The following is a 25,799-nucleotide window of genomic DNA, read 5'->3' as shown; positions in this document are numbered from 1 at the left end:
AACAACAAAATCCATGAATATACAAGAGAGCAGCTGTAGAATAACTGTCCACTGGAGTGACCAGTATGCATGAAAGGGTTAAACAAAAAAAAATCTGCCAATGGAACAAATGAAAATTATCTTGGAAACATTACTTGAAATAAGATTTTCCAGATATATTATCTAAAATTAAGTTCTTTATATCTCACTGAAAAGTTACTCTTTAGGTGATTATGTCTTATTTTAAGTGTGATGAGATATTTAGACTAGAAGTAAGAAAAATACACTTGGTAAGATTTTGATTTTTTCCAGTGTTCAAACCTAAGGAAAACACTGAGATGAACATGAAGATCATCTATCTATCTATCTATCTATCTATCTATCTATCTATCTATCTATCTATCTATCTATCTATCTATCTATCTATCTATCTATCTATCTATCTATCTATCTATCTAGCTATCTATCTAGCTATCTATCTAGCTATCTATCTATCTATCTACCTACCTACCTACCTACCTACACTGGGTTACAAAAACATGTTTTTTGCAAGTTGTCTAGGTTTTTTCAACTGAATTAGGACCATTTTGCACCGCTAAATCCAAAAATGACATCTGTTTTTTTTTTTGTTTTTTTTTTCCACAAAATTGATTACATTTTTGTGACTTTATCAGCTGAGAGAGAGAAAAGTTAAGAGAAAAAAAAATCATTTGATCACTTGATTCCTGTTAGGTACAATGGTGTATTCACCGCAGATGTAGCAGAATACGTCAGGCTTATTTTTGCAAGATCTTCTAGTCGAAGCCATTTCATTCACCTGTAATATTAAAACAAACATTAATCATAAATTGGCAAAAGTAAAATCTTCAGAACTCGTATATTGCAAGAAATATGAAAGAATTTTGTGTCATATGACGTGAAAATGCCCATAAATGTAAGCAAAAATGTTAAAAAGCCAATATGTAGCATAGTTCAGAAAGTTGACCTGATTGAGCAAAATTAATGTGATTTTTGGATTCAGCACACCAAAATGATCCTAAATCAGCTCAAAAAAGTTCAACAATAAATTTGTTGTTGACCAGTGCTATCTATCTATCTATCTATCTATCTATCTATCTATCTATCTATCTATCTATCTATCTATCTATAAAAACATAAAACAAAAGACATTAGGTATATGAACAGGGAGCACATAGCATTCATTCATTCATTCATTCATTTGTTTTGAATTGAATAAAAACTTCAAATTTTTTTGTGTACAAGGAACAAATATCTGAGCAAATACATTAATAAATAAAGATGATCAAAACAAAATAGCAATTGCCATGTTCACACAAATTCTAGATGTAAAAAAGTGGCAAAAGCAAAAATAAATAGATAAAATAACACTAAATAAATAATTATATACAAACAAGAAATAAAAGAAATAAAATATATACAATACCTACAGTTTTCCAGGTGATTAATGGTGATTTGGTGTTAAAGTCATGATAAAGGGCTCATTCTATAAGTTTCTGTGTGTTTTACAAAAGGATGCCATGCTTTGTAGAATTTTCCAGAACATGAAGACGTCTGAGTATCAGTGCGGTATCTGTTGCCAACTTTCTTTCACAAATAGGGCAAGTTAGTTCTCCAAATAAAACTCACCAACCACCCTCCTGGAGTCACACAGCACTTCTGAAAACCATTAAATCTGCAATGTTACTTTTTTTTTTTTTTTTTTTCATGAATTAATATGAAGAATACATCAGTGAAATTAAAATCCCAGGTTAAAAAGTGATAATAAGTGTCTTTTTAAAGTGATAATAAACCAGATTTTAATGTGTGCACTAACCTGAGCTAAAATAATCGTATTATTTCAACTTATATGCAAGAGCTTGTGTTGGGTTGTAATTCCGTTTTACATATTTCATTATCTGTAAAGTTCTCAAAAAAAAAAAAAAAGAATCTCACTGGAGTTTTTAATTTCAGCTGCATTTTGTCGGAGTTGGGTTTTTTTTTTTGTATTTTTATATTCCTCAGATCATTCCTGATATGTTTAATGACTTGAATTTCCACATATTTGTAACAACTAATAGACTAATAGACAATTTAATATTAGATTTGCTTCTGATGTTGAACTTCCCATGAGGACACGGTGAATTAAAATGACTCCCCCTGACATTTCCTCTTGTGCATCAGCAGGTGCAACGTGATGGATTTGGTAACAGGTTTTTGCACAAATCTTCCTGGTTCTCAGATGATGCATTTTTAATGACTTCGGTGATCCCCTGACTTTCCCTCTAGCGCCACTAGCAGGCTGACGTTTTTAGGTCAGAGTGAAGTGTCTGGATTACATCTCTGACATAACACATGTAGCTCCGGAGCTGAACTAGAAAGTACTTTTTTTTTTTTTTTTTAAATGAAAGGAGTTTACATCCTTATAAGAGTCTCCAGTGGTTTGACTTTAATTTCCTGCTCACAGCTCTAGAAAGAATGTTAAAGGTTATTTCTCACTGTAGTTGTTTCCTTAAAACCGCCGTCTCTTTAACATGCGAAAAGTCAGCAGACGGCTTCCTGATTCTCCACATCTGCTCTGGGTGACTGATCAGAGGTAGAGCAGACTTTTTTTTTTTTTTTTTTAGCAAAAATCCCCTCTGCGGCCACACAGTAGTGGATCATCCTACTGCTGATTCTAAGAGGAAAGGCTGCGCATTCATATTTTTTTCACCATCCTATATTTAGGATGCCTGTGAAGAGTTGCATCATGGTACTTTCCACAACACACCATGCACAGCCTTACATGTAGACCTGTCTCCAGGCTAAAAACAGTGAGTGCCCACCTTACACCCAGGACGACGTGTTTCTTTAAATAATTCATTGAGTTTCCAGCGGTGATATTAATAGCAGCGTCTATAGTTAGTACGGCGCACTGCAGAGGATAGAGTGTTAAGAAAGTAAAAATCTATACAAACATTTGTGCAAGAGTGAAAAGGATGTAGACTGCATACTGTATGTGATGAAGACGAATCAGAAAATTAATTAATGGAGCGACATTTGGCTTTTTTAAATCATATTTTCCTATATTTAATTTTCTATGCTTAATTTAGATGCTCATGGAAACGCACAGAAAATTCAGAGGTTATTTTATTAAAGGAGTGAAATTTTTCTTTTTTAAATGGAATTATGCATTTTCAAACATTTCCCTGTGGTCTACATAAACTGTAAATGCTCTGCTTGGGTCTGAATTCTTCATTAATTCAACTCCACAGGTCCATCTGCAACCCTATTTCTGAGTAATGACACCGGAAAGGTGGTTTTGAGCACTGGCCCTTTAAATGCACATGAGCCACTTTAGGCCCCGCCCCCTTCAGGTTGTTGACCGTGAACATTTTAGGTAATCGGCTTGAAGTTTGGACATATTTTCAGTTTTTACTACAACCGCTGCTGCTGATAAAGAATTATGTCGTACTCGGAGAAATGTTCGTCAGAAGTCTGAACCTTATATGTGCAAATGTCATGACGTAACTATTTATAAAACCTAACAAATTAAGAAGGAATTAAAATGGGTTGTAGAAATCCACTCGATTTTTGCCAAAACGCATAAAATATGCACAAAGTTGCACTTTTAAATCGACAAAAATAGATGTAAATGGTGGGACATTTCACATGGGATCATTAAAGGAGTAATATTTTGCTTTTTTAAATGGAATTATGTATTTTCAAACATTTCCCTGTGGTCTACATAAACTGTAAATGCTCTGCTTGGGTCTGAATTCTTCATTAATTCAACTCCACAGGTCCATCTGCAACCCTATTTCTGAGTAATGACACCGGAAAGGTGGTTTTGAGCACTGGCCCTTTAAATGCACATCAGCCACTTCAGGCCCCGCCCCCTACAGGTTATTGGCTGTGCGTCACTGTCCCATTCAACCAACAACAAGACATTTTAGGCTGTCAGCTTGAAGTTTGGACATATTTTCAGTTTTTACTACAACTGCTGCTGCTGACAAACAATTATGTCGTACTCTGAGAAATGTTCGTCGGAAGTCTGGACCAGATTTGTGCAAATGTCGTGACGTAACTATTTGTAAAACCTAACAAATTAAGAAGGAATTGAAACAGGTTGTAGAAATCCACTTGATTTTTGCCAAAATGCATAAAATTTGCACAAAATTGCACTTTTAAATCGACAAAAATAGATGTAAATGGTGGGACATTTCAGATGGGATCATTAAAGGAGTAATATTTTGCTTTTTTAAATGGAATTTTGCATTTTCAAACGTTTCCCTGTGGTCTACATAAACTGTAAATGCTCTGCTTGGGTTGGAATTCTTCATTAATTCAACTCCACAGGTCCATCTTCAACCCTATTTCTGAGTAATGACACCAGAAAGGTGGTTTTAGCGCTGGCCCTTTAAATGCACATCAGCCACTTCAGGCCCCGCCCCCTCCAGGTTGTTGACCGTGAACATTTTAGGTAATCGGCTCAAAGTTTGAAAATATTTTCAGTTTTTACTACAACCACTGCTGCTGATAAACAATTATGTCGTACTCAGAGAAATGTTCGTCGGAAGTCTTGACCTTATATGTACAAATGTCGTGACGTAACTAGTTATAGATGTAACAGATTAAGCAGGAATTAGAACAGGTCGTAGAAATCCACTCAGTTTTTGCCAAAATGAATATAAAGATGTCTTTGCAGCACCTGGAGGGTTCAAATTCAAACTTTATGAACTATTAGGGTCCAAATACACAAATAAATGAACTAAAGACTAATAAAAGTGGGTTTAGATAAATATGACCCCTTTAAGTTTCAGGTTCCACATTCAGCCCAATGTGATCTACAGTAAAATATAAACACAATAATATATAAATAATGTCAACGCCAGATTAAATTACATTATGAAAATGTTAACGTCCACAAAATGTCCTTTAAAAAATGTGAATAAAATGAACAACCATGAAGAAACTGCGGTTTATTAAGCAAAATAAGTGCAGTTTTAACAACATTCTGCCTTAGTTTATCATTTACACGTGTGTGTTACAATTCATAGATCACTATGGATCTACAAATACACAAAACATTTAGTAAAAGGCAGAATATTGTTAAAACGTACAAACTTTCCAAACAAATAAGATGTGAACAAGTGGTGCCAGGCACAATAAACCCCGCCCCCTCACACATATTGTAGTTCATTTCCATTCCATATTCCAATTGCTGCCATCAGGCAGACGATACAGGACAGTTAGATCACGAACAAACAGACTCAAAAACAGTTTTTACCCAACAGCAATAACCACCCTCAATGCCATAAAAAGCAATCTGTAACATAACACATATATACTGTAATGGAGATCGTGCAATGATTGAATGATTGAATGAATGGCTGTGAGTGTTTGTCTGTTTTTATTTTTTTATAATTATTTATTTACTATTGTGATGTTTGTGTCTGTGTTGTTGTAGTTGTTTTTATTATGCACTGACTGGTGGACACTTTTTAATTTCATTGTACATGTTTCATGTTACAATGACAATAAAGACTATTCTATTCTATTCTATTCTATTCTATTTTTGGCAATTTTTGCCAAAATGAATATAAAGATAGTTTTGCAGCACCTGGAGGGTTCAAATTCTTCTTTATGAACCATTAGGGTCCACATACACAAATAAATGAACCAAAGACTAATGAAAGTGGGTTTAGTAAAATATGAGCCCTTTAAATTTAAGTACAAATAACACACTGTGAAGTTTTGCGTTTTGCTCATTTGTTTATACATTCCCATTCCCAAAAAAAGTTGGGACATTGTGAAAACAGTTAAAGACATGTTAAGTGCAAAGGAAGGTCTCACTAAATCCAACCACTTTGGTTTAAAGAAGTAGTTTTTACCCTGAAACTTTAGTTTTTTCCTGTTGAACATACTTCACATATATTCAGATCTTAATACAGAGACTGATCATGAATTTCTTTGAATTTCTTTGAATTTCAATTCTACTTCCTGTAAGTTGAATTTGAATTGCAATTCCGCGTCCTGTTTGCAATCTCAGTTCAAATTCAAGAGTTGAATTGGAATTTAGGGTTAATTATCAATTCAGTCCTGATTTTTCTACAACCCTGCTGCACAGTTTTCTCATTCATCTAAATGACAGTGTGTGTGTGTGTGTGTGTGTGTGTGTGTGTGTGTGTGTGTGTGTGTGTGTGTGTGTGTGTGTGTGTGTGTGTGACGTACAGAACGGTCAGACATCTTTTGAAACCTGCTGCTTCTTGCACCAAAGCTCAGTGGAGGGGAACTAAAAAGAATCAACAGAGATGTGATGCAACAGGTTTGCAGAAAGTGTGATCACTGAAATCTGAGTGTGTGTGTGTGTGTGTGTGTGTGTGTGTGTGTGTGTGTGTGTGTGTGTGTGTGTGTGTGTGTGTGTGTGTGTGTGTGCGCATGTTCGACGGGGAGTGGAAAAGAGAAGTGATTTTTTTGCACTGAGGTTACTTAGAAGGAATTCCTCCCTCTCTGTGACAGAGATGTGAGTTCTTTTACCAAAAACACATCGTTCGTTTGCCGCTGATGAAGAATAACGACTAAAAATGCAAACTCTGGCTTTAAAAATGAATATGGATACTTTGAATAAACTTACTGCTCCTGCTACAGCCAAAATCCGGTAAGATGTTCAGTGTTGTTTTACTGGTACTTATTCGTAAAACAGGTTGAGTTGTGGCTAGGGTTTTTGTTTCTGTAATAATTTGTGTCATAGTGTCAACAAAAACCATTGTACTCTCACTGAAGCCCATTGGTTTGGTCCACATTCTATATTATAGACTGTATATTTTGAAACTGTATCTTACTTGTTTATTTGTGTTATTCTATTTTATTTTATTTTGTTTTGTTTTATTTTATTCTTTTGTTTTATTTTTATTTTGTTTTAATTTTATTTTATTCTATTTTATTTTATTTTGGTTTGTTTTATTTAATTTATTTATTTATTTTATTTTATTTTACTTTATTTCATTTTATTGTTTTATTTTATCTTTTAATGCATGCTTCTTACATACTACATGTTCTACGTAGGCACCAAACCAATGAAACAAATTTCTAGTAATATGAACCCTGTTAACTTACATGGTAATAAACAGGATTCTGATTCTGATGAAACAACTGCTCTTATGCTCAACACATACTCATAACAGTGTCCACATTGGCTTTAACATACTTTAGCTCATAAAGTTAAATAAAGTGTAACTGGGACATTACACCTGCACTGTACATTATTTGATTCTCACCAAGAAAAAAAAATACTTAGATTTAGAAGTGTTAAATAATTTATCTTGTTTTAAGAGTTAATTTCTTATTTGAAGTGTTCATACATCTGTAGACACGCTTATTTCTAGAATCTTAAGTCAAGAAATCTTGTCAAGTGAAATGAGCTTGCTGCATGGACAGATATTTCACTTTTCATTTTCTAGCTCTATGGACAGATATTTCACTTGTTTTCATTTAATTTTTCATTTTCTTGTTGCATGGACAGATATTTCACTTATTTTCATTTCATTTTTCATTTTATTTTGTTTTGCTCATCACTAAATACACGGTATGGAGCACAAACACCATGTCAAAACAGAAAATAAAAAGTTTCGAGTACCTTTTTCCTCAGATTTATTGTTTTTATCTTGTTTTTAGACACCCCTTTTTTGCAGTGTGGACAAATGTTATTACTAATGTGTATAAATAGGAATTAAGAGTGGAATGTGTCTGAAAACTAAATTATTCCAACTTTATGGGCAACAGTCATTAAATAGATGCCTTAGCCGAAATACTGATGCTGAATTCACAGTTATTTTCTCACCGTTCTACAGTTGTCTTCACTGAATATTCATGTTTTCCTGGTTAAACTTTACCTGGAATCTTTTTCTTTTATCATATAAACATAAAACTCATTTTGTTTTGTCTGACAAAGTGTCTCCAAATGACAAAAAATAAATGTTTTCTTTTCCAGGCAGCTTCAGAAAATCGTCCAGGACATTAAGAAGAATGACGGCAGCTTATTGAACAAACTAAGAAGGTCAGTATCTTAAACTTTCACACCTTTACTTTACTTTTTGAAGCCTTCGTATGATCATTTCATAATGCTTTTTTATTTCTATATTCTATGTTTCATATTCCTGTGAAGGCTGTACATTCGTCTTCTATAGGTTTTAACTTATGTAAAGTATCTTTGAGTGTCTATAACCTCCTCAGACCCAGCTACGGGTTTTCTGTCCATGTTTGTGGACAAGAGTTTCACAGCTTTATGCAAAAAAAAAAAGAAAAGGAAACTGTCTACCACAAAAGACATTCCATAAAAATTTAAAAAACTGCATCTGAAAAAACTGGTGCATCATGATGTTTCCAATATAAGCACTGATTTAATAAAAAAAAAAAAAAAAAAAAAAAAAAAAGCTTGTACTTTGCTGATATTTCCTGGGTCTCAGGAGGTTAAGCAGAGATAACAGACAGACAGACAGATAGGTGTACTTTATTCATCCCAAACTGGGAAATTACACTGTAGCACATTTGACACACATTTAATAACTATATATATATATGTTTTAATTTTATTTTATTTTATTTTTTATAATATTGATAATGATACTTTTTATTTTATAGCACTCTTAACCTCCTGAGACCCAGGAAATGTCATCGAAGTATCGGCTTTTTTTTTTTTTTTTTTTTTTTATTAAATAAGTGCCTATATTGGAAACATCATGATGCAACAGTTTTTTCAGATGCAGTTTTTAAAAAATTTTTATGGAATGTCCTTTGCTGACATTTCCTGGGTCTCAGGAGGTTAAGAGTGCAATACAAATAAAAAGTATCATTATCAATATTATAAATATATATACACACACAAACACATACATACACACACACACACACACATATATATATATATATATATATATATATATATATATATATATATATATAGTTATTAAATGTGTGTCAAATGTGCTACACTGTAATTTCCCAGTTTGGGATGAATAAAGTACATCTATCTATCTATCTATCTATCTATCTATCTATCTATCTATCTCTGTCGGTCGGTCTCTCTCTCTCTGTCAGTCAGTCTCTCTCTCTCTCTCTCTCTCTCTCTCTCTTTATTATCTCTGCTTAACCTCCTAAGACCCAGGAAATATCAGCAAAGTACAAGCTTTTTTTTGTTTTTTTTATTAAATAAGTGTCTATACTGGAAACATCACGATGCAACAGTTTTTTCAGATGCAGTTTTAAAATTTTTATGGAATGTCCTTTGTGGTGAACAGTTTCCTTTTCTTTGTTTTGTATAAAGTTGTGAAACTCTTGTCCACATGTGGACAGAAAACCCATAGCTGGGTCTGAGGAGGATAATAGGTTTCAATACATGAGAAGTCATGTTGTGAAAATTACTAGTGCGTTGCATATAAAGCATCAGCGGAGGATGTCACTTCCTCTTTCACAACCGTCGGAATAACAGATTGGCTCGAAAAAACAAAAATAACTCCAACAGATGGCTGCTCTCTCACTTTCCTTTCCTTAAATGAATCTTATTAAGGCACAAGGAGCGTCCACAGTTAACAGTTAATAACACATGCATCATATTCTGCTACTTCAGAGCTCCTCCATGCTCATCTTGTTTAGTAAATATTAGTGTGATATTAGTCATTAAGTTCAATCATGACTCATGTATCATCAACATAAACTGTCATTACTCATTTCATATTTAACGTGTTTGGAATATTTTACTTTATGGCAGATTGAAAGGCAGACCAGTTCCTAAATTACCTGCAAGGGATTACAGAGGTGAGTAACTGTGTCTTTATTATTATGTACGACACGATGGAAAGAAAAAGAGAGTCAGAAAAACAGCCAGAAACACTATTTCCACAACACCTGCACTTTACATTTCCAACTGTATCTGTAAGGATTCTTCATCATTCAGAGATTCTTCTGCCCATTTTTGTTCATTTTCTCAGGATTAGTACTATTATGATGTCAAACTCATTTTAGTTCAGTTCCACATTCAGCCCAATTTGATCTCCAGTGGGCCTGACCAGTAAAATAATAACAGTGAAAAAAGTAAAATTATATTATGATCAGGTTTACATCGACAAAGTTTCCTTAAAAATCTGAATAACATGAACAACCTGAATTGTCTTAAGAAAAACAAGTGCAATTTTAACAATATTCTGCCTCGGTTTATCAGTTTATCATTTACACATGTGCATTACAATCGCACAAAACATTTAGTAACAGGCAGAATATTAGTAAATTTGCATTTACTTTTCTTAGGACATTTCCATTTGTTCAGGTTATTCACATTTTTTATAAAAGTATAGTTGGGTAATGTAAACATTTTAATGTAATTTTACTTTTTTACACCAAAAAAACAAAGAGTAAATTTGGGGTTGTCATTATTTATAGGTTATTATGATAATATTTTATTGGTCTGACCCATTTGAAATCCTCTGGCTCTGACTCATGGTGCAGCTCTACAAAAATACAGAAACAAACACAAAAAGGCCAATAAACACTGACATACACACATTAAATCCAAATTAACACTAACACCACAACCCCGCTGAACCCCTGCACAGAAAAAGAACACATTTTCAACAACATGCCTAATACCCACAATGCAATGCGAAGATAAAAAGGTGTGGTCATGACTAAAACTGAGTGATTTAATTCCATTCAACTTAAACTTTTTCGTACTTTCAACTACATCTACAAATTAGTAGAATATACTGAACATTTTATAGTAACATTATAAAACTTAATTCATTTACGTGCATTGTAATTAAAGCATTTTAGTGAATACAAATTCCGGGCTTACAGTGTAAAGCACTTTGGGCTTCTTTATGTTGTTGTAAAGTGCTATATAAATAAACTTTGATTTGATTTGATTTAGTACAGTTAGGGCCGGATCTGCACTAGCTGTATATAACTGCACTCATCTGTACATATTGCTTATCTGTACATATGGTATTTAACTGTATTATACTGCACTTCTGCTATTTGCACTTCTGATTGGATGCTAACTGCATTTCGTTACCCTGTATTTATACTGAGTAATGACAATAAAGTTGAATCTAATCTAATCTACTAAAGGTTTGCGTGTATAAAAACGTGTAAAAACTCATTGCACATGCAAAAAAATGTACAAACTCATTTACTAACAGCGTGTACTAAGGGTTGCATCTTTCAAAGGTGCAAAATAGCGCGTCTGCATCCAGTCAGTACATTTGACACAATGAATATGCAACATTGGGTGTTTACACACAGTTGTACGTGTGCTGGGAGGAGAAAATGTAAATGTATTAATTTAGCACACAAAGTCATTTATCAAACCCCAAAGCAATTTTGCTGATAGAAACTGTGTCTGTATTTAACACCTCTCAAAGGGAGGAGCAAACGGGTTAGGTGTGTAATTGCGCACACATGGAACACACACACACACTTTCTGGGACTGTTTTCCACATGATCTGACAACTGTGATTAAAAATATGCAAACACATTAGGCTAAAGCAATGTTTCTCAAAAAGTGGGGCGGGCCCCCCCAGGGGGGGCGCAAAGGCTTGCCAGGGGGGGCATGGGATCATTCCTAGGTGTTTATTTTTTCTTCAGGTTAGAACATGTAGCAGGTGGAACTAATGTTTTAGCGTTGGAGCACACTGGACTCATTTTAGGGACGTACAACAAACAAATCTACTGCCATGGTGATCTGTCACTAGACTAAACAAAGAGTTTAGGTTTGGACAATGGACAAGGACTGGACTGGAAAAGGAAAATGTGACATGTTTCTGTTTTTGCACAGTTTGTACAGATTGCACTTTAATGTTCTGAGATGTGCAACGTAAACGGGCTCATTGCAGCCACTGATATTGTTAAAATGTTCGTCTTTGTTACCAAATGTGTTTGTTCTAAAAAAAAATTTTTTTTTACCTTATTGTCATAGTTGTAAGATAATTACACATTTCCTATTTTTATTTGGAAAAACAATGTCTCAGGGAGCAGTCTTGTTGAGTTCATTTGTAATGTTCAATCAAAAATCTAAGTTATTTTTAATTTGCACAACAAATTATTCAAGGAAAAGCAAAAAGTATTCTTACGATATTGATGTTTCTTTCAATAAAAGTTATAATTGCACCACAGGTACAATGTTGTTGGGGTTGAGGGGGGGCTTGGAGACTTTTCGTGCTCCAAAGGGGGGGCCAACAGAAAAAGTTTGAGAACCACTGGACTAAAGTGTGACAAAATTATGTTTTTTTATTTATTTATTTATTTATTTGGGACAGTGCATATTAATGAACATCTATAACAGTTGCAGCTGTAAATATGCCAGATTGTAGCAGCAGTGCTCATTTCCATCTGTAGTCCCTAGGCAGCTGACAGGAAAGACAGTTGACAAAAAGGCAAAACATCATAAAACACACAGAACAACACAGTGAGGATGATCTACTGATGGTCACAGGCTTGGTTTTCCTTCATCCAATGTTTAAGTTGTGATTTGAAGGAGGCATATGACTGTGAGTCTCTTATGTTGAGCGGTAAACTGTTCCAATATTCAGTTCCAGTGACTGAAAGTGTGGTTTGTCCAACAGTAGTGCGCCTGCGTGGCCCCTCCCAGTCTCCTGGAGCTGTGGTCCTGGTGACCCCTCCCACTGACAGAGCGAGATTTGATCAAATCTGTCAAGGGAGGAGGGGCAAGTCCATGCAAGACTTTGAATATCAGGCACACATTCTTGAAATTCACAAAATTATTAAAATTAAGTACTGTATATTTATCTAAAACAATGCAGCGGTGGAATTTTTTTTTTTTTTTTTGGTCAAATATTTTTATGGCTTTTTTAAAAAGTGATTCTGTGGATTTGAGTGTTGTGCCAGCAGCAAGTGACCAGGAAGTTATACTGTATTCACTGTGAGAGAAAATCATAGAGTGTAAAAACATCTGAGCAGCATATAGGGTCAAAAAGGGTCTGACTTCTTTAAAATTTTCCACATTAAAACTTACTGTCTTCTTCAGTCACCTTTATGTGTTGTTTAAATATTAATGTTGGGTCTAAGGTTAACCTGATGTAAGATAAGAGATAAGATAAGATATTCCTTTATTGATCCCACAATGGGGAAATTCACAGTGTTGTCAGCAGCAAAATATACACATAAACATACACATAGTAAAACAAAAACAGTCATAAATTTGAGTAAAAAATTGTTTAAAAGGAGAGTGCAAATCTGGTTTGCTATGAATGTAGTGCAGTGGTTATAAATATAAAAAATATATAAATAAATACGGATTTTAATATATACAGATTTGGACAGGTGCGGTTTAAGATGTATAAATATGGTGCGTATAGACAGTGATGCATATGGACAGTGATGGACAACATAAATGGAATGGAGGGAGGGAGGTACTTGAAGTCTTTGACTAAATCCAGTTCCATCCCTTCAAGAAAGATGTTGGCCTGTTTCAGTTCAGTTGGCTTTTTGGTGAAAACCATGCAGACTGTTTTCTTGTGCGCCCGACAGTCACTCAATCCAACAGCCTTCACGGCCCCCCCAACTGTGAAAAGAAAAATAAATGAATGAATAAGTCATGCAATACATTCTATGACTAAACTCCTCCAATGTTATATTTCTGTGCATCTGGATCATTTAGTCACTGTTCCCATTAGTGCTGGTGCATCCTAGAGCAGTTTTTACAGCGTATTGTCTCCAGTAACACACGCAAAACCCTCATTTAACTCTTTCAGTGCCACGGGCCGATCAGATCGGCTTTGGAGAACACGCCATATTTGTGTACAAACAAACCATCCACCCCCATTTCTTTCTCACATTTCAATGACGTTCTTTCTGTGTCCCCCTTTTGAGACCAAGCAGACGGGAATTTGAGGTCACGCGACCGAATAATATTTTTATATCTTTTTAATGTTTCTTATTCTCCGGTGTTTCATCAGAGGGAGCCCTCCATGCCGGGGGGCGGCTGTGGACTCCGGGGGCTGTGGCGCCTTCTCTCACTGGGGTCCGCTCCTTTCTGGTGGGTGGGGGTCCCAGTTGGCCCTCTCCCACTAGTTGGGATGCGGGGCTGTGTTGCTGGTGCCTGGTCGCCGGGGTCGGCGGCTGCATCCTGGTGCGGATGGCTCCCTGAGACAGCGCCTCCTAAACTGATGTTTTACTTTTACTTGTACATTTTTGTTCTGGTCTACCCGTGCTCAGTCAGTTTTCTTAAGTATGTGTGAGCTTGTGGGTTTGCATGTGTGTGTGTGTGTGTGTGTGTGTGTGTGTGTGTGTGTGTGTGCGCGGGTGAGTAGGTGGGTGTGTGTGTGTGTGTGTGTGTGTGTGTGCGCGGGTGAGTGGGTGGGTGTGTGTGCGCGGGTGAGTAGGTAGGTAGGTGGGTGTGTGTGTGTGTGTGTGTGTGTGTGAGTGGGTGGGTGTGGGTGGGGGGGCGGTACTGATTTTTAAACTGATATGTAAAGCACTTTGTGCTACAGTTTTTAATGTATGAAAAGTGCTATATAAATAAAGATTATTATTATTATTATTATTATAAATTATGCAAATTACGATCAATAATGAATCGGCTGCGTCCGGTGCGTTTTGAATCTAAACAGCAATCGGTCGGATGTTACCGAGCGGTTTCCTGCAGGATTCTTCAAATATTATAAAAACGACGCAAAATACTGAGAAACGGCCAAATTCTGTGGCACTTTTAAGGCTTATTAGCCCCTTAACTGTCTGGCACCGAAAGAGTTAAATTGGGCGGTCTCCAAGACTTTGCATCTGTTGACATTTACGCTGGCAATCTTAGTAAATCACCTGCAAACTGCGGTTCAACGCCAGACACATAATTCTAGATTACAAACTGGGATCTTAGTAGATCTTAGCAGGCCTTAGTGTACAGGAACATCTGTACCGAGTTTGGACCAAAGTTATAATAGTTTTGGATTTTTCATTATAGTTTAATTTAGTTTTGACTCTTTTTTTCCTCTAATTCAGTTAGTTTTAATTAGTATTTAGAGCAGCTTTGCTACTTTTTAGTAGTTTTCGTTTTTTCTAAATGCTTAGTTTTAGTTTGGTTTTTTCATATCTTTTATCTTCCTCACCTTCGTATTCAAATAAATCCCAAACAGGACTCTGCTGCTTTAGTCTCCATGTTTCCTAGTAGAGTGGGGGACGAGAAGCCGACTCTAAACGACAAGTGACCAGAAGTGACGGACCGTGAAGTTCCATACAGTGTCACTAGCTACAGTTGCTCGAGCGAAATACACTAATCAACATTTGCTAGGGATCAGGACTATAACTTTGCTATATTCAGGGGTGTAATTCTGGAAACTCGACAGTTTATTTTCCCAGTGGAGTACAGCCTGCGGATGCGGATGGTGGCCACACACATTACTGACATCACACCGTATGTGTTTCAGAACATTCTGAGTGGTTTCAGTGAAAACAAAATTGGAAGAGTAATTGTTGTGAACTTTAATTTCTAGGGTTGTATCACCCTTTTGCCTGAAAGTGCAGTAAAAATGTATGTTTTTTTACCTTTTGGTCCATTTTTCTTTACATGACTAGCCAAAGTACACACATAATATGTGAAGTCACCCAAAATATTATACAACATCAATTATTGTGCAAATATAAAACTGATCCCTAGCAAATGTTGACTAGTATAGATTGATTTCATATCAATCCGACATCGACAAAGATGAAAACGAAGGGAATTTTATCCATAATTTTTATACATTTTAGTTAGTTTTGTAAACGCACAATACAGTTTCAGTTATCGTTTTTTTCTTTTAATTATAGTTTTTTTAAATTTCAGTTAACGAAAATGTTTTTTTCAATTCTAGTTTTCATCATTTCGTTAGTTTTTGTTAATGATAATAACTTTGGTTTGGACTGGAGATCCCAGGGTCAAGATGGCAGACACCCCTGAAGGTGACAGAGGACAAACAGGCTGAGATCCTGTGGGACTTGCAGATCCAGACTGAGAAGATAATGTCCAATCAGCCTGACATAGCGGAGGTGGATACACATCAGAAGACAGTGGTAGTGACAGATGTGGCAGTAACCTCAGAATGAAAGAACACCAGAAGCCTGAGAAATACCAAGGGCTGAGAGAGGAGATATACACATAAATATTCAGATTTTTAGTTCGACTGTGTCAGTGTGCAGCACAGTAGATATTTTAACGAACTCAGACCAATTATTTTTTGATAAATCATGTCATTTTTCATCATGATAAGCAGTCTTCTGCATCCTTTACAGCATAAATCATTAAAGCACACTCAAAGATGGGAATATCTGCTTATATTAGATTCCACTTCATTTTGCTGTGACGATACTTCCTGGATAAAAATACAGCAAATGATCCGCAGATGTTGATGTCTCTTCACCTGTCAGCTTTGAGAAACAGGGCGTCTTAATGGTGTCGCACCTTTATTTTAGTGGGATCATGAAGACCACATAAAGTCAGTTGTTGAGACATTGTTCAACAGTTGAAGAGGTGAGGAGACATGGTTCACTGGAACTTCAGCAGAAAAGCTCTGAAATTAGACTTTCATCTGACACCTTCTCGGTTTCATTTTCATTCCGTGCAGGTATTTCTAACGGTTTTAATGAAATGTGGAATATCTGCTTTTATATATTGCATACATGTATTTTTGTGTCTTTGCAGATGCTGATAGAGAGGACGATGAAGACTCTGACCCTGAATATGTAAGGAAAACTTCAACTATTCTGCTGTTGTGAGGTACACTATATGGACAAAAGTATTGGGACACAGCATGTCTACAGCTGTAAGATTTGAGATATAAACATCAATCTTTCCTTAAAGTTCAATGGGCACAAAAATTATTTTAGTATTTTAGGGGTAAAATATTTAAAATCATAGTCATAATTTTTTTTTTTTTTTAAATCAATGTTGAGAGAAATTATGTAAAAAAAAAAAACTAAACAAACACAAAATATTAAACAAAACTAACCAATGCAATAATATTCATGACAATATAAACCTATATTATGACATTTGTCATTACTGTTTTGTATTCCAGACCCCTGTTAGAAAAGAAACACCTGAATTCAAAGTGTCCACATACTTTTGCCCATATAGTGCAGGGGTGTCAAACATGTGTGCCATGGGTCAAAACCAGCCCACCAAAGGTTCCAATCTGGCCTGTGGGATGAATTTGCAAAGTGCAAAACTCGCACTGAAGATATTAACAGTCAAAGATGTTGCACTCGTTTAAGTTCAGGTTCCACATACAGACCAGCATGATCTAAAGTAAAATAATAACATAACCTATAAAGAATGACTCCAAATGTTCTTCTTGGTTTAATGTAAAAAAAAATTATTAAACAAGAAAAGCACTCGGAGAGCGCAGACCTCCGCCAAGACAGATCTGCCCCCACCCCCCCCCACCCCCGATCACCACCAAAATTTAATAATTTGTTCCTTGTGCCAGTATCAACATTACCTGAAAATTTCATGAAAATCTGTCCATAACTTTTTGAGTTATCTTGCTAACAAACAAACACACAAACAAACACACAAAGCAAAGTGATCACAATACCTCCTGGCGGCAGTAAATATATTATATATTAATATTACATCATGCCTATAGTGATGACAACTCCAGTTTTTTTTTTCTGTTTTAGTGCAAAAAATGACATTAAATTATGAAAATACTTACATTAACAAACTATCCTTCAACGATAAATTGTGGATATTATTTATTAATTATATATCGTTGTTACGACTACTATTTGTTTTTTGGTTTTTTCCAGTTCTCATTTTATTATTTAAAATATGAATAACCTGAACAAATATGAACATATAATGTCTAAAAACAATTCAATACTATTTTAACACTATAATGCAGACCAGTAGATCTGATCTTTAATGCATAATATTGTTAAAATTGCACTTATTTTTCTGAAGAAATTTCAGTTTTTTTCAGGCTATATATATTTTTTCATAGTTTAACCCTTTATCTGGCACTATTTGACTATTTTTGGTCATTTCCACATACATTACCAGACAATGACAGTAGCAGTTCCAGTGAGGACAGTGAGTCAACAATCTCAGGTCTAATGTGGTCTCCAGGGTCTGTAAGGTCCACCTGTGCATGAACAGTGAGTGGACCTGCTTTGTTCGGTACCATGAAGTAATGGTACTAATGTAAGGAATGATGTTCAGAGGGATCATGTGTCTGGACCACCACTTATATTCTAAAATACGTGTTCCTTTCACCTTACATGCGTTTTTCATCTGTTTTGTACATTTACTTCGTGTATTTTTTTTTTTCTCATTTACAGTTAAGGAACCAAATATGGTAACTTCATTACATCCTGATTTTCAGCATAACAATACAAATTTGGAAATATTTTACAAATGTAATAAAGTCTTGTTATGCCCTCCAATAACACAATAAGGCTGAAATGTTGAATTTCAGAGTATTTCTATGAGTGCCCTACTGTCATTTTTATGCACTAAAACACAGGTGTCAAACATGCGGCCCGGGGGCCAAATCCAGCCCCCCAAATGGGTCCAGTCTGGCCCTTGGGATGAATTTGTGAAATGCAAAAATCACACTAAGATATTAACAATCCTTTAAGTTCAAGTTCCACATTCAGACCAATTCAATTTCAAGTGGGTCAAACCAGTAAAATACTGTCATAATAATATATATAAATAATATCAACTTCAAACATTTCTCGTAAATGTAAATATTTTCACGTATTTACACTAAAATAAAGTATAATTTTGCAAAAAAAATGTGAATAACCTGAAATGTCTTAAGAGAAGTAAGTACAATTTTAATAATATTCTGCCTGTTACTCAATGTTTTGTGTGTTTGTAGATCCACTGTGATCTGTAAGTTCTAATGTACATGTGTAAATGATAAACTGTTAAAATTATACTTATTTTTCAGTTTGTTCATGTTATTCACATCTTTTGAAAGGATAGTTTGTAGATATAAACCTTCTCATAAGGTAAATAATTTTTTTTCGCTCTAAAACAGAGAAAATTTTGGAGTTGACATTATTTATATATTATTATGTTATTATTTTACTGGTTCGGCCCACTGCAGATAGCTGAATGTGGCCCCTGAACTAAAATGAGTTTGACACCCCTGCACTACAACAAAGACAAGAATTTGGAGTTGTCATTATTTATAGGTTATGATGTTCTTATTTTACTGGTCTGACCCTCTTCAGACCACATTGTTCTGAATTTGGCCCCTGAACTAAAATGAGTGTCTAGTGTATTTCATCCAGCACTAATGGAATGTTGTCTGCAGGATAATGACGACCAGTATGAGGATCCACACGAGGACCAGGACGACAGCTACGAACCTCCTCCCGCCCACAGAGTCTTCAGCGCTACTCCTTCTACTTCCTTCCCTCGGGGGGAGTATCTCGGTCAGTCACTTGACAAAGACTTAAATCGTCACTCTTTACAGAGAAGTGTCTTATTTTAGTCCCGATAAAGGCCCGGTTTGGTGTTTTGTTCCTTACGTTCACACCTGCTTTTACTACCTCTTCTATAAATACATGCGGTCCTTTTAATAAACCTGGTCCTGGTCTGTTTTGGGTTCAGTCTACCAACCACATGCTGGCCTTCAGAGCTGCGCTTCATGCAAATGCTGACGTCCTGTTTCTACTTTTGCTTCTGCTTTCCAGACAGCTGCCGTAACCGTCCCAGTCGCCCCCCCAATCAGCCCCTCCGCCCAGGCAAGGCCTCCAAGCAGCTGCCCCCCACACCCACCCACTCGGCGGCCGATGAAGTAAATTCACTTTGTTATTTTAACCCATAAAGCCCCAGGGCTACTTTGGTGGCACTTCACAAATGAATATTTTTCTCTATTTCTACCTTTATTTACAACGGTGTACCAAGGCCCCATAAGAAAATAAAAACACTTGTTAAACTGTAATAACTGCCAAAAATGTAATAAACTGCAAATGTAATAAAAATTTGCAGCTTTTAACGTAATAATCCCACAAATACAATAACAGTTGCCTACCACAAACGTAATACCTCATTTTCCCACAGTCCGTTGTTATCATAATCATATCCAGATATTTTATTGACATGGTTCAAACATCAGCTTCTATTATACTTAATGAGAATAAATAATATCCAGTTCATACTGAGGCTTTTATAATAAAACGTTAACAACATTTTTGCCCGTTCTGTTTTGTTCCTCCACTTGTATTTGTAATTAAACACCTTTTAATCAGTTTAATGTGGTGTAACTGCAACATTTGATCATTTAAAAAGGACAAGAATAAATGGGAAGAAAAAGAAAGATGAATGAATATTAATGCATCCGTGACTTAAATGTATGTGATGGACTAATTTATCACATTTGTGGGAAGTTTTTACAATTTTGGAAACTGAACATTTTTACTGTCCCAAAAACTTAATAAAGCCACACAAATGTAATAATTATTATGGTTGTGGCAAATGAGGTATTACGTTTGTAGTCGGCAACTGTTAACGCATTTGTTGGAAAGTTATTACATTTGTGGGATTATTATGTTAAAAGCTGCAAATTTTTATTACGTTTGTGGTTTAATACATTTGTGGGGAGTTATTACGTTGGTGGGTTTAACAACACTTGTTACTACGAGAATAAAGTCAAAAAATATCAAGATAAAACCAGCAATTTTATGAGAATAAAGTTGAATACAAAAAGAGTCATAATTTTACGAGAATAAAGTTGTAATGTTTCGAGAATAATGCCATAATATTATGGGAATAAAGCTGTAGTTTTAAAAAAAAAACTCATGATTAAATGAAAATAATGTCATACTTTTATGAGATTAAAATCGTAATATTTAGAAATTAAAATCACAACAGTGCAATAAACAGTCATAATTTAGAAATTGTAAGCCTTAAGCCTGGTTAATGACAGAGTTTCCGGTTACAGCGAACTCGCTTTTACAATCCAATGCTAATGTTTTGATGGTGGGCGGGGCTAATAGGCTCGGTATTTGACGTGCGTGCGTGAACCCCAAATGAAAGTAGAACCTCACAAAATGTTCAAAAACCTCCATGATGCGACAAGTGGGTGCGACTTTATTCTAGTAAATTATATTTTTCCCACCTGTTTTTAAATCACGACGTTATTCTCTTAATATTATGACTTTATTCTCAAAATATGACGCCTGTAATCTCAGAAAAGTACAACATTATTTTCATTAAATTATGAGGTCTTTTTAAACTACAACTTTACTCTTATAATATTATGGCTTTATCCTTGAAATATTACGACTAAACTTTTTTGTATTCGACTTTATTCTCATGAAATTACAGGTTGTATCTTGATATTTTACGACTTTATTCTCGTAGTGACAAGTGTTTTTATTTTCTTATACATTATTATTTCTTAACTGATTTATCACCAGTTTTTTTTTTCATAATATTATCCACTGTATTTTGCATTTTTTGGTGTAAATCATGTATTTTCCTATATTTAATTCACAGATCATGTAGATAAATTCAAAGTTAATTATATCAAAACAGAGAAAAATGACCAAAAAAAGTGACTTTTTCACCAAAGATATCAATAACTGAATGTGAAAACAAATGTCTCCATCCACTGTCATTGATCCGACTCCATGGGTTTTACTTGTGACTCAATGTTGTAGACCAAGGGTGTCAAACTCATTTTGGTTCAGGGGCCATATTTAGAGCAATGTGATCTCAAGCGGGCCAGACCAGTAAAATAATGACTTAATAACCTATAAATAATGACAAATCCAAGTTTTTCTTTTTGTTTTAGTACAAAAAAAACCCCAATTAAATTATGAAAGTACTTACATTTTACAAAAAAAGATGTGAATAACCTGAAAAAAATGAAATTTCATTTGAAAAATTAGAGCAATTTCAACAATATTATGCCTCGACTTATTATTTTTACATGTACATTACACACAATTTTACATAAACATTTGGTAACAGGCAGAATATTGTTAAACTTTTGGAGTTTGTAACTAAAATTTGAACAATTTCTACAATATTCCATCTCTTATTATTAACACAACTACAGATCACAGTGGCTCCATAAATGCACCAAACATTTAGTAACAGGCAGAATATTGTTCAAATTACACATTTCAGGTTGTTCATCTGTGTTTTTATTTATGTATTTATTTGCATTTTATTGTGAAAGAATAGTTTTGCAAATGTAAATATTTTCACAGTGTAATGTTATTTTTTTCACTTAAATTTTTTCCACATAATTTTTCACAAAGTAAATTTGTCGTTGTCATTATTTATGGGTTATTGTGTTGTTATTTTTACTGGAGAAACACATTAGGTCTGTATGTGGAACCTGAACCAAAATGATTTGGACAACCTTGAGTGTTCAGGTTAATTTTTGCTCTATTCCTGCGGCCCGGAATGGAACCTTTGGCGGGCCAGATTTGGCCCCCGGTCCGCATGTTTGACACCTGTGTTGTAGAAGATGACAGTGTTTCCATGGTAACTATGGAGCCCCTGAACGTCCAAATGGGTCATATGTGTTGACCATGAAAAAATGAAAAACTGCATTTTACACCAATTATTTACATGTATTGACAGGATTAGTGGATCAACAGGTATTAAACAGGAGATGGTTTGTGTCGCCGGTGGCTGTTTGGGTCTTTATGGGTTAAGTTTACACACCGCAGGCATGTGTCACTGCTGATACATCCACATCACATCATGTTTCCTAAAGAATTTCACCATTTCCTGTCTATTGGTAAATACTTTCCATTTGTACAGACAGACGATGGAGTCACATGTAAAGTTTTTTTTTGTTTCTTTTTTTTTGCTGCTTTTAGGAGGACTATGTCACTCCAGATGACAACAACGATGATGACAACTATGTGGAACCTGAAGACGAACCACCCACCCACAACCTACAGAGTAAATAAACAACAAAACAAACACACACGAGTATAGAAGTCGATAGAACTACTAATATAATACTGTAAAATCCTCCTCTGTAGATCCTAAGAGCCGTGTTATGAGCAGAACAATGAGAGACCGACCCATGATACCGACACCGGAGCGATCACCCAGTCCTGGTAAACACCTGAAAATGATGCATTCAATGACACAATTTCATAATAATAATAATAATAATAATAATAATAACAACACTGGTCAACAACAAATTTATTGTTGAAGTTTTTTGAGCTGATTTAGGATAATTTTGGTGTGCTGAATCCAAAAATTACATTAATTTTGCTCAGTCAGGTCAACTTTCTGAACTATGCTACATATTGGCTTTTTAACATTTTTGCTTACATTTATGGGCATTTTCACATCATATGATACAAAAATTCTTTCATATTTCTTGCAATAAACAAGTTCTGAAGATTTTACTTTTGCCAATTTATGATTAATGTTTTTTTTAATATTACAGGTGAATGAAATGGCTTTGACTAAAAGATCTTGCAAAAATCAGCCTGACGTATTCTGCTACATCTGCAGTGAATACATAATAAATAATAAATACATCCTGTTAGAAAATGATTTTTTTTCCTCTTAAAACCTATTTTGGATGAGAACTATATAAAAATCAACTGATAAAGTCACAAAAATGTAATCAATTTGTGTGAAGATCAAATTTTTCAAAATCAAATTAGCAAAAAAAACCTGATCTGATTGAGAAAAACATGTCATTTTTGGATTTAGCGGTGCAAAATGGTCCTAATTCAGTTGAAAAAACCTAGACAACTTGCAAAAAACATTTTTTTCTTGTAACCCAGTGTAATAATAATAATAATAATAATAATAACAACTTTATTTATATAGCACCTTTAAAAACTGAGTTTACAAAGTGCTTTGACAGACAAAGCAAAAGGGCACAACAGCAGACTGAAAACAGAGAAAACAACACAAAAGAGATAAGTACAGCAAACACAAAATCATGACTAACTTTGAATGTATCGTATTGGAGAGGGCACAAAAGACATAACATGATGCTGTCAGATCAATGCAAAATGAAGGAATGGAATAAAACAACATCATGCATGTCAATATAAATGAATAACCAAAACAGGGTAAAATTGAATATTCAACAAGACACGATTTATAGTTGTTTATAACATACGTGTTTGTTAGAAGACCTGACAGATTGGAAATATTGACCTTTTTTTTGCCTCCAAAACATGATTTTATTTCATAATGTTCATGATACGTGCAGATGGTTGCACTGAGCACAACAAATATCAGATGAAGTGAGTCCTACAGTTTTTATCCACTTTTTACTGTAATGTTTCCTTAATGAGCAGCATAGGTCTTAGATATTCAACAGAATCACACAACTGGGTCTGAAAACGCACCATCAGCATCAGTTTAACTGAAGGATTTGGATTCTTATGTGAAGGAAGATAATGGCCTGACATTAACAGTGAAATAGGTTTTTCTATGGTTTATAGAGCATGATGATGACTTTGTAATTTGTTCATTCCTCTTATGGGTATTTTAATGGCCAATTTAAAACAAAAACAAAAATACAGATAATAATTTTGGCGGCCACTGTAGCTCCGTTAATAGTTACTCAAATACAGTCAGGACCGATAGTATTGGTAATAACACAAATTTTGTTTTCACAGTTCCGCTGTTTAAATTATTTTACATTGATTTTAGATTTTCCATATGTTTCTGAGGTATACTTTAAAACAATTAGTTTCAAAGACTTTTATTACCTCCGCCAAGGAGGTTATGTTTTTGCCAGGGTTTGTTTGTTTGTTTGTTTGGTTGGTTGGTTGGTTGGTTGGTTGGTTAGTAAGATAACTCAAAAAGCTATGGACAGAGTTTTAGGAAATTTTCAGGAAATGATACTGGCACAAGGAACAAATTATTAAATTTTGGTGGTAATGGGGGAGGGGGAGACAGCTCTGCGCTCTCTGAGTGCTTTTCTTGTTGGTAAATAAATTACATTTTTGCAAAGAGTCCATTTGTGTCACAACCAAAACATTTGGTTACAACTGTATTTACCAGCTATTTCAACTGCGGACTGCCAGATTGTAATTATTTAGCATAAATGATCAAATAAAATAAAAAAATTAAATTAAATTAAACTTTATTGATTTCTTGGGCAGAACCATCAGGAAATTAAGGTTCTAGCAGCAACACAACACTGAATGTATACATATAAGAAATATTACAAGAAAATAGTAATAACCAATTAGTTAAAAGTTAATTTCAGACCTGATGAGTTAAACTGTCAGAGTACGTCATATACTCTACTACCTATAAACTATTAAATACTTACATGTTGTTTGAAAGAATGAGTCTAGTCAGTGGATAGAGGTAAAGGACACATTTAGGTTCAGCACCCACCAACACTGCAAAAATCCAAATCTTACCAAGTGTATTTTTCTCATTTCTAGTCAAAATATCTCATCACACTTAAAATAAGACATAATCACCTAAAGAGTAACTTTCAGTGAGATATAAGAACTTATTTTTAGACAGTAGATCCTGAAAATCATATTTCAAGAAGTCTTACCAAGATAATTTTCATTTGTTCCACTGACAGATTTTTTTTTGCTTGAATTAAGCAAAAAAAAATCTTGAAACAAGCAAAAAATCTGCCAATGGAATAAATGAAAATTATCTTAAGATTTCTTGAAATAAGGTTTTCAAGATCTATTGTCTAGAAATAAGTTCTTATATCACTATGAATTCTTCATTGAGTTACCTCTTCTGTATATGAAGTGCATGTTTAAATATAACAGTATACAGATATACAGTACTGTGCAAAAGTTTTAAGGCACAGGTAGGTTTACTATTTTGGTAAGAATATCATGATATATTAGAATGTTGGAGT

The 25,799-nt window shown here is 34.6% G+C and overlaps 1 protein-coding gene across 2 annotated transcripts in view; it reads left to right on the top strand.

Moving 5' to 3' along the window:
* blnk (B cell linker) overlaps positions 1-25,799 on the top strand; it is an 84,459-nt gene that overhangs the window by 39,600 nt on the left and 19,060 nt on the right. The window contains exons 1-8 of one of the 2 annotated variants that reach the window (XM_030156711.1): positions 6,474-6,616; positions 7,949-8,014; positions 9,725-9,771; positions 16,643-16,683; positions 19,269-19,389; positions 19,651-19,754; positions 22,798-22,882; positions 22,966-23,043. In XM_030156711.1, the coding sequence (XP_030012571.1) occupies positions 6,543-6,616; positions 7,949-8,014; positions 9,725-9,771; positions 16,643-16,683; positions 19,269-19,389; positions 19,651-19,754; positions 22,798-22,882; positions 22,966-23,043 (616 nt within the window). In that variant the 5' untranslated portion in view covers positions 6,474-6,542. Of the gene's footprint in view, positions 1-6,473; positions 6,617-7,948; positions 8,015-9,724; positions 9,772-16,642; positions 16,684-19,268; positions 19,390-19,650; positions 19,755-22,797; positions 22,883-22,965; positions 23,044-25,799 lie in introns of those variants that run through there. The other variant, XM_030156710.1, reaches the window with a different exon arrangement.

Source organism: Sphaeramia orbicularis, chromosome 15 (genome assembly GCF_902148855.1).
Source record: "Sphaeramia orbicularis chromosome 15, fSphaOr1.1, whole genome shotgun sequence".
In the NCBI taxonomy this organism is placed as follows: Eukaryota; Metazoa; Chordata; class Actinopteri; order Kurtiformes; family Apogonidae; genus Sphaeramia; species Sphaeramia orbicularis.
This window is presented reverse-complemented; position numbering and strand designations above follow the sequence as displayed.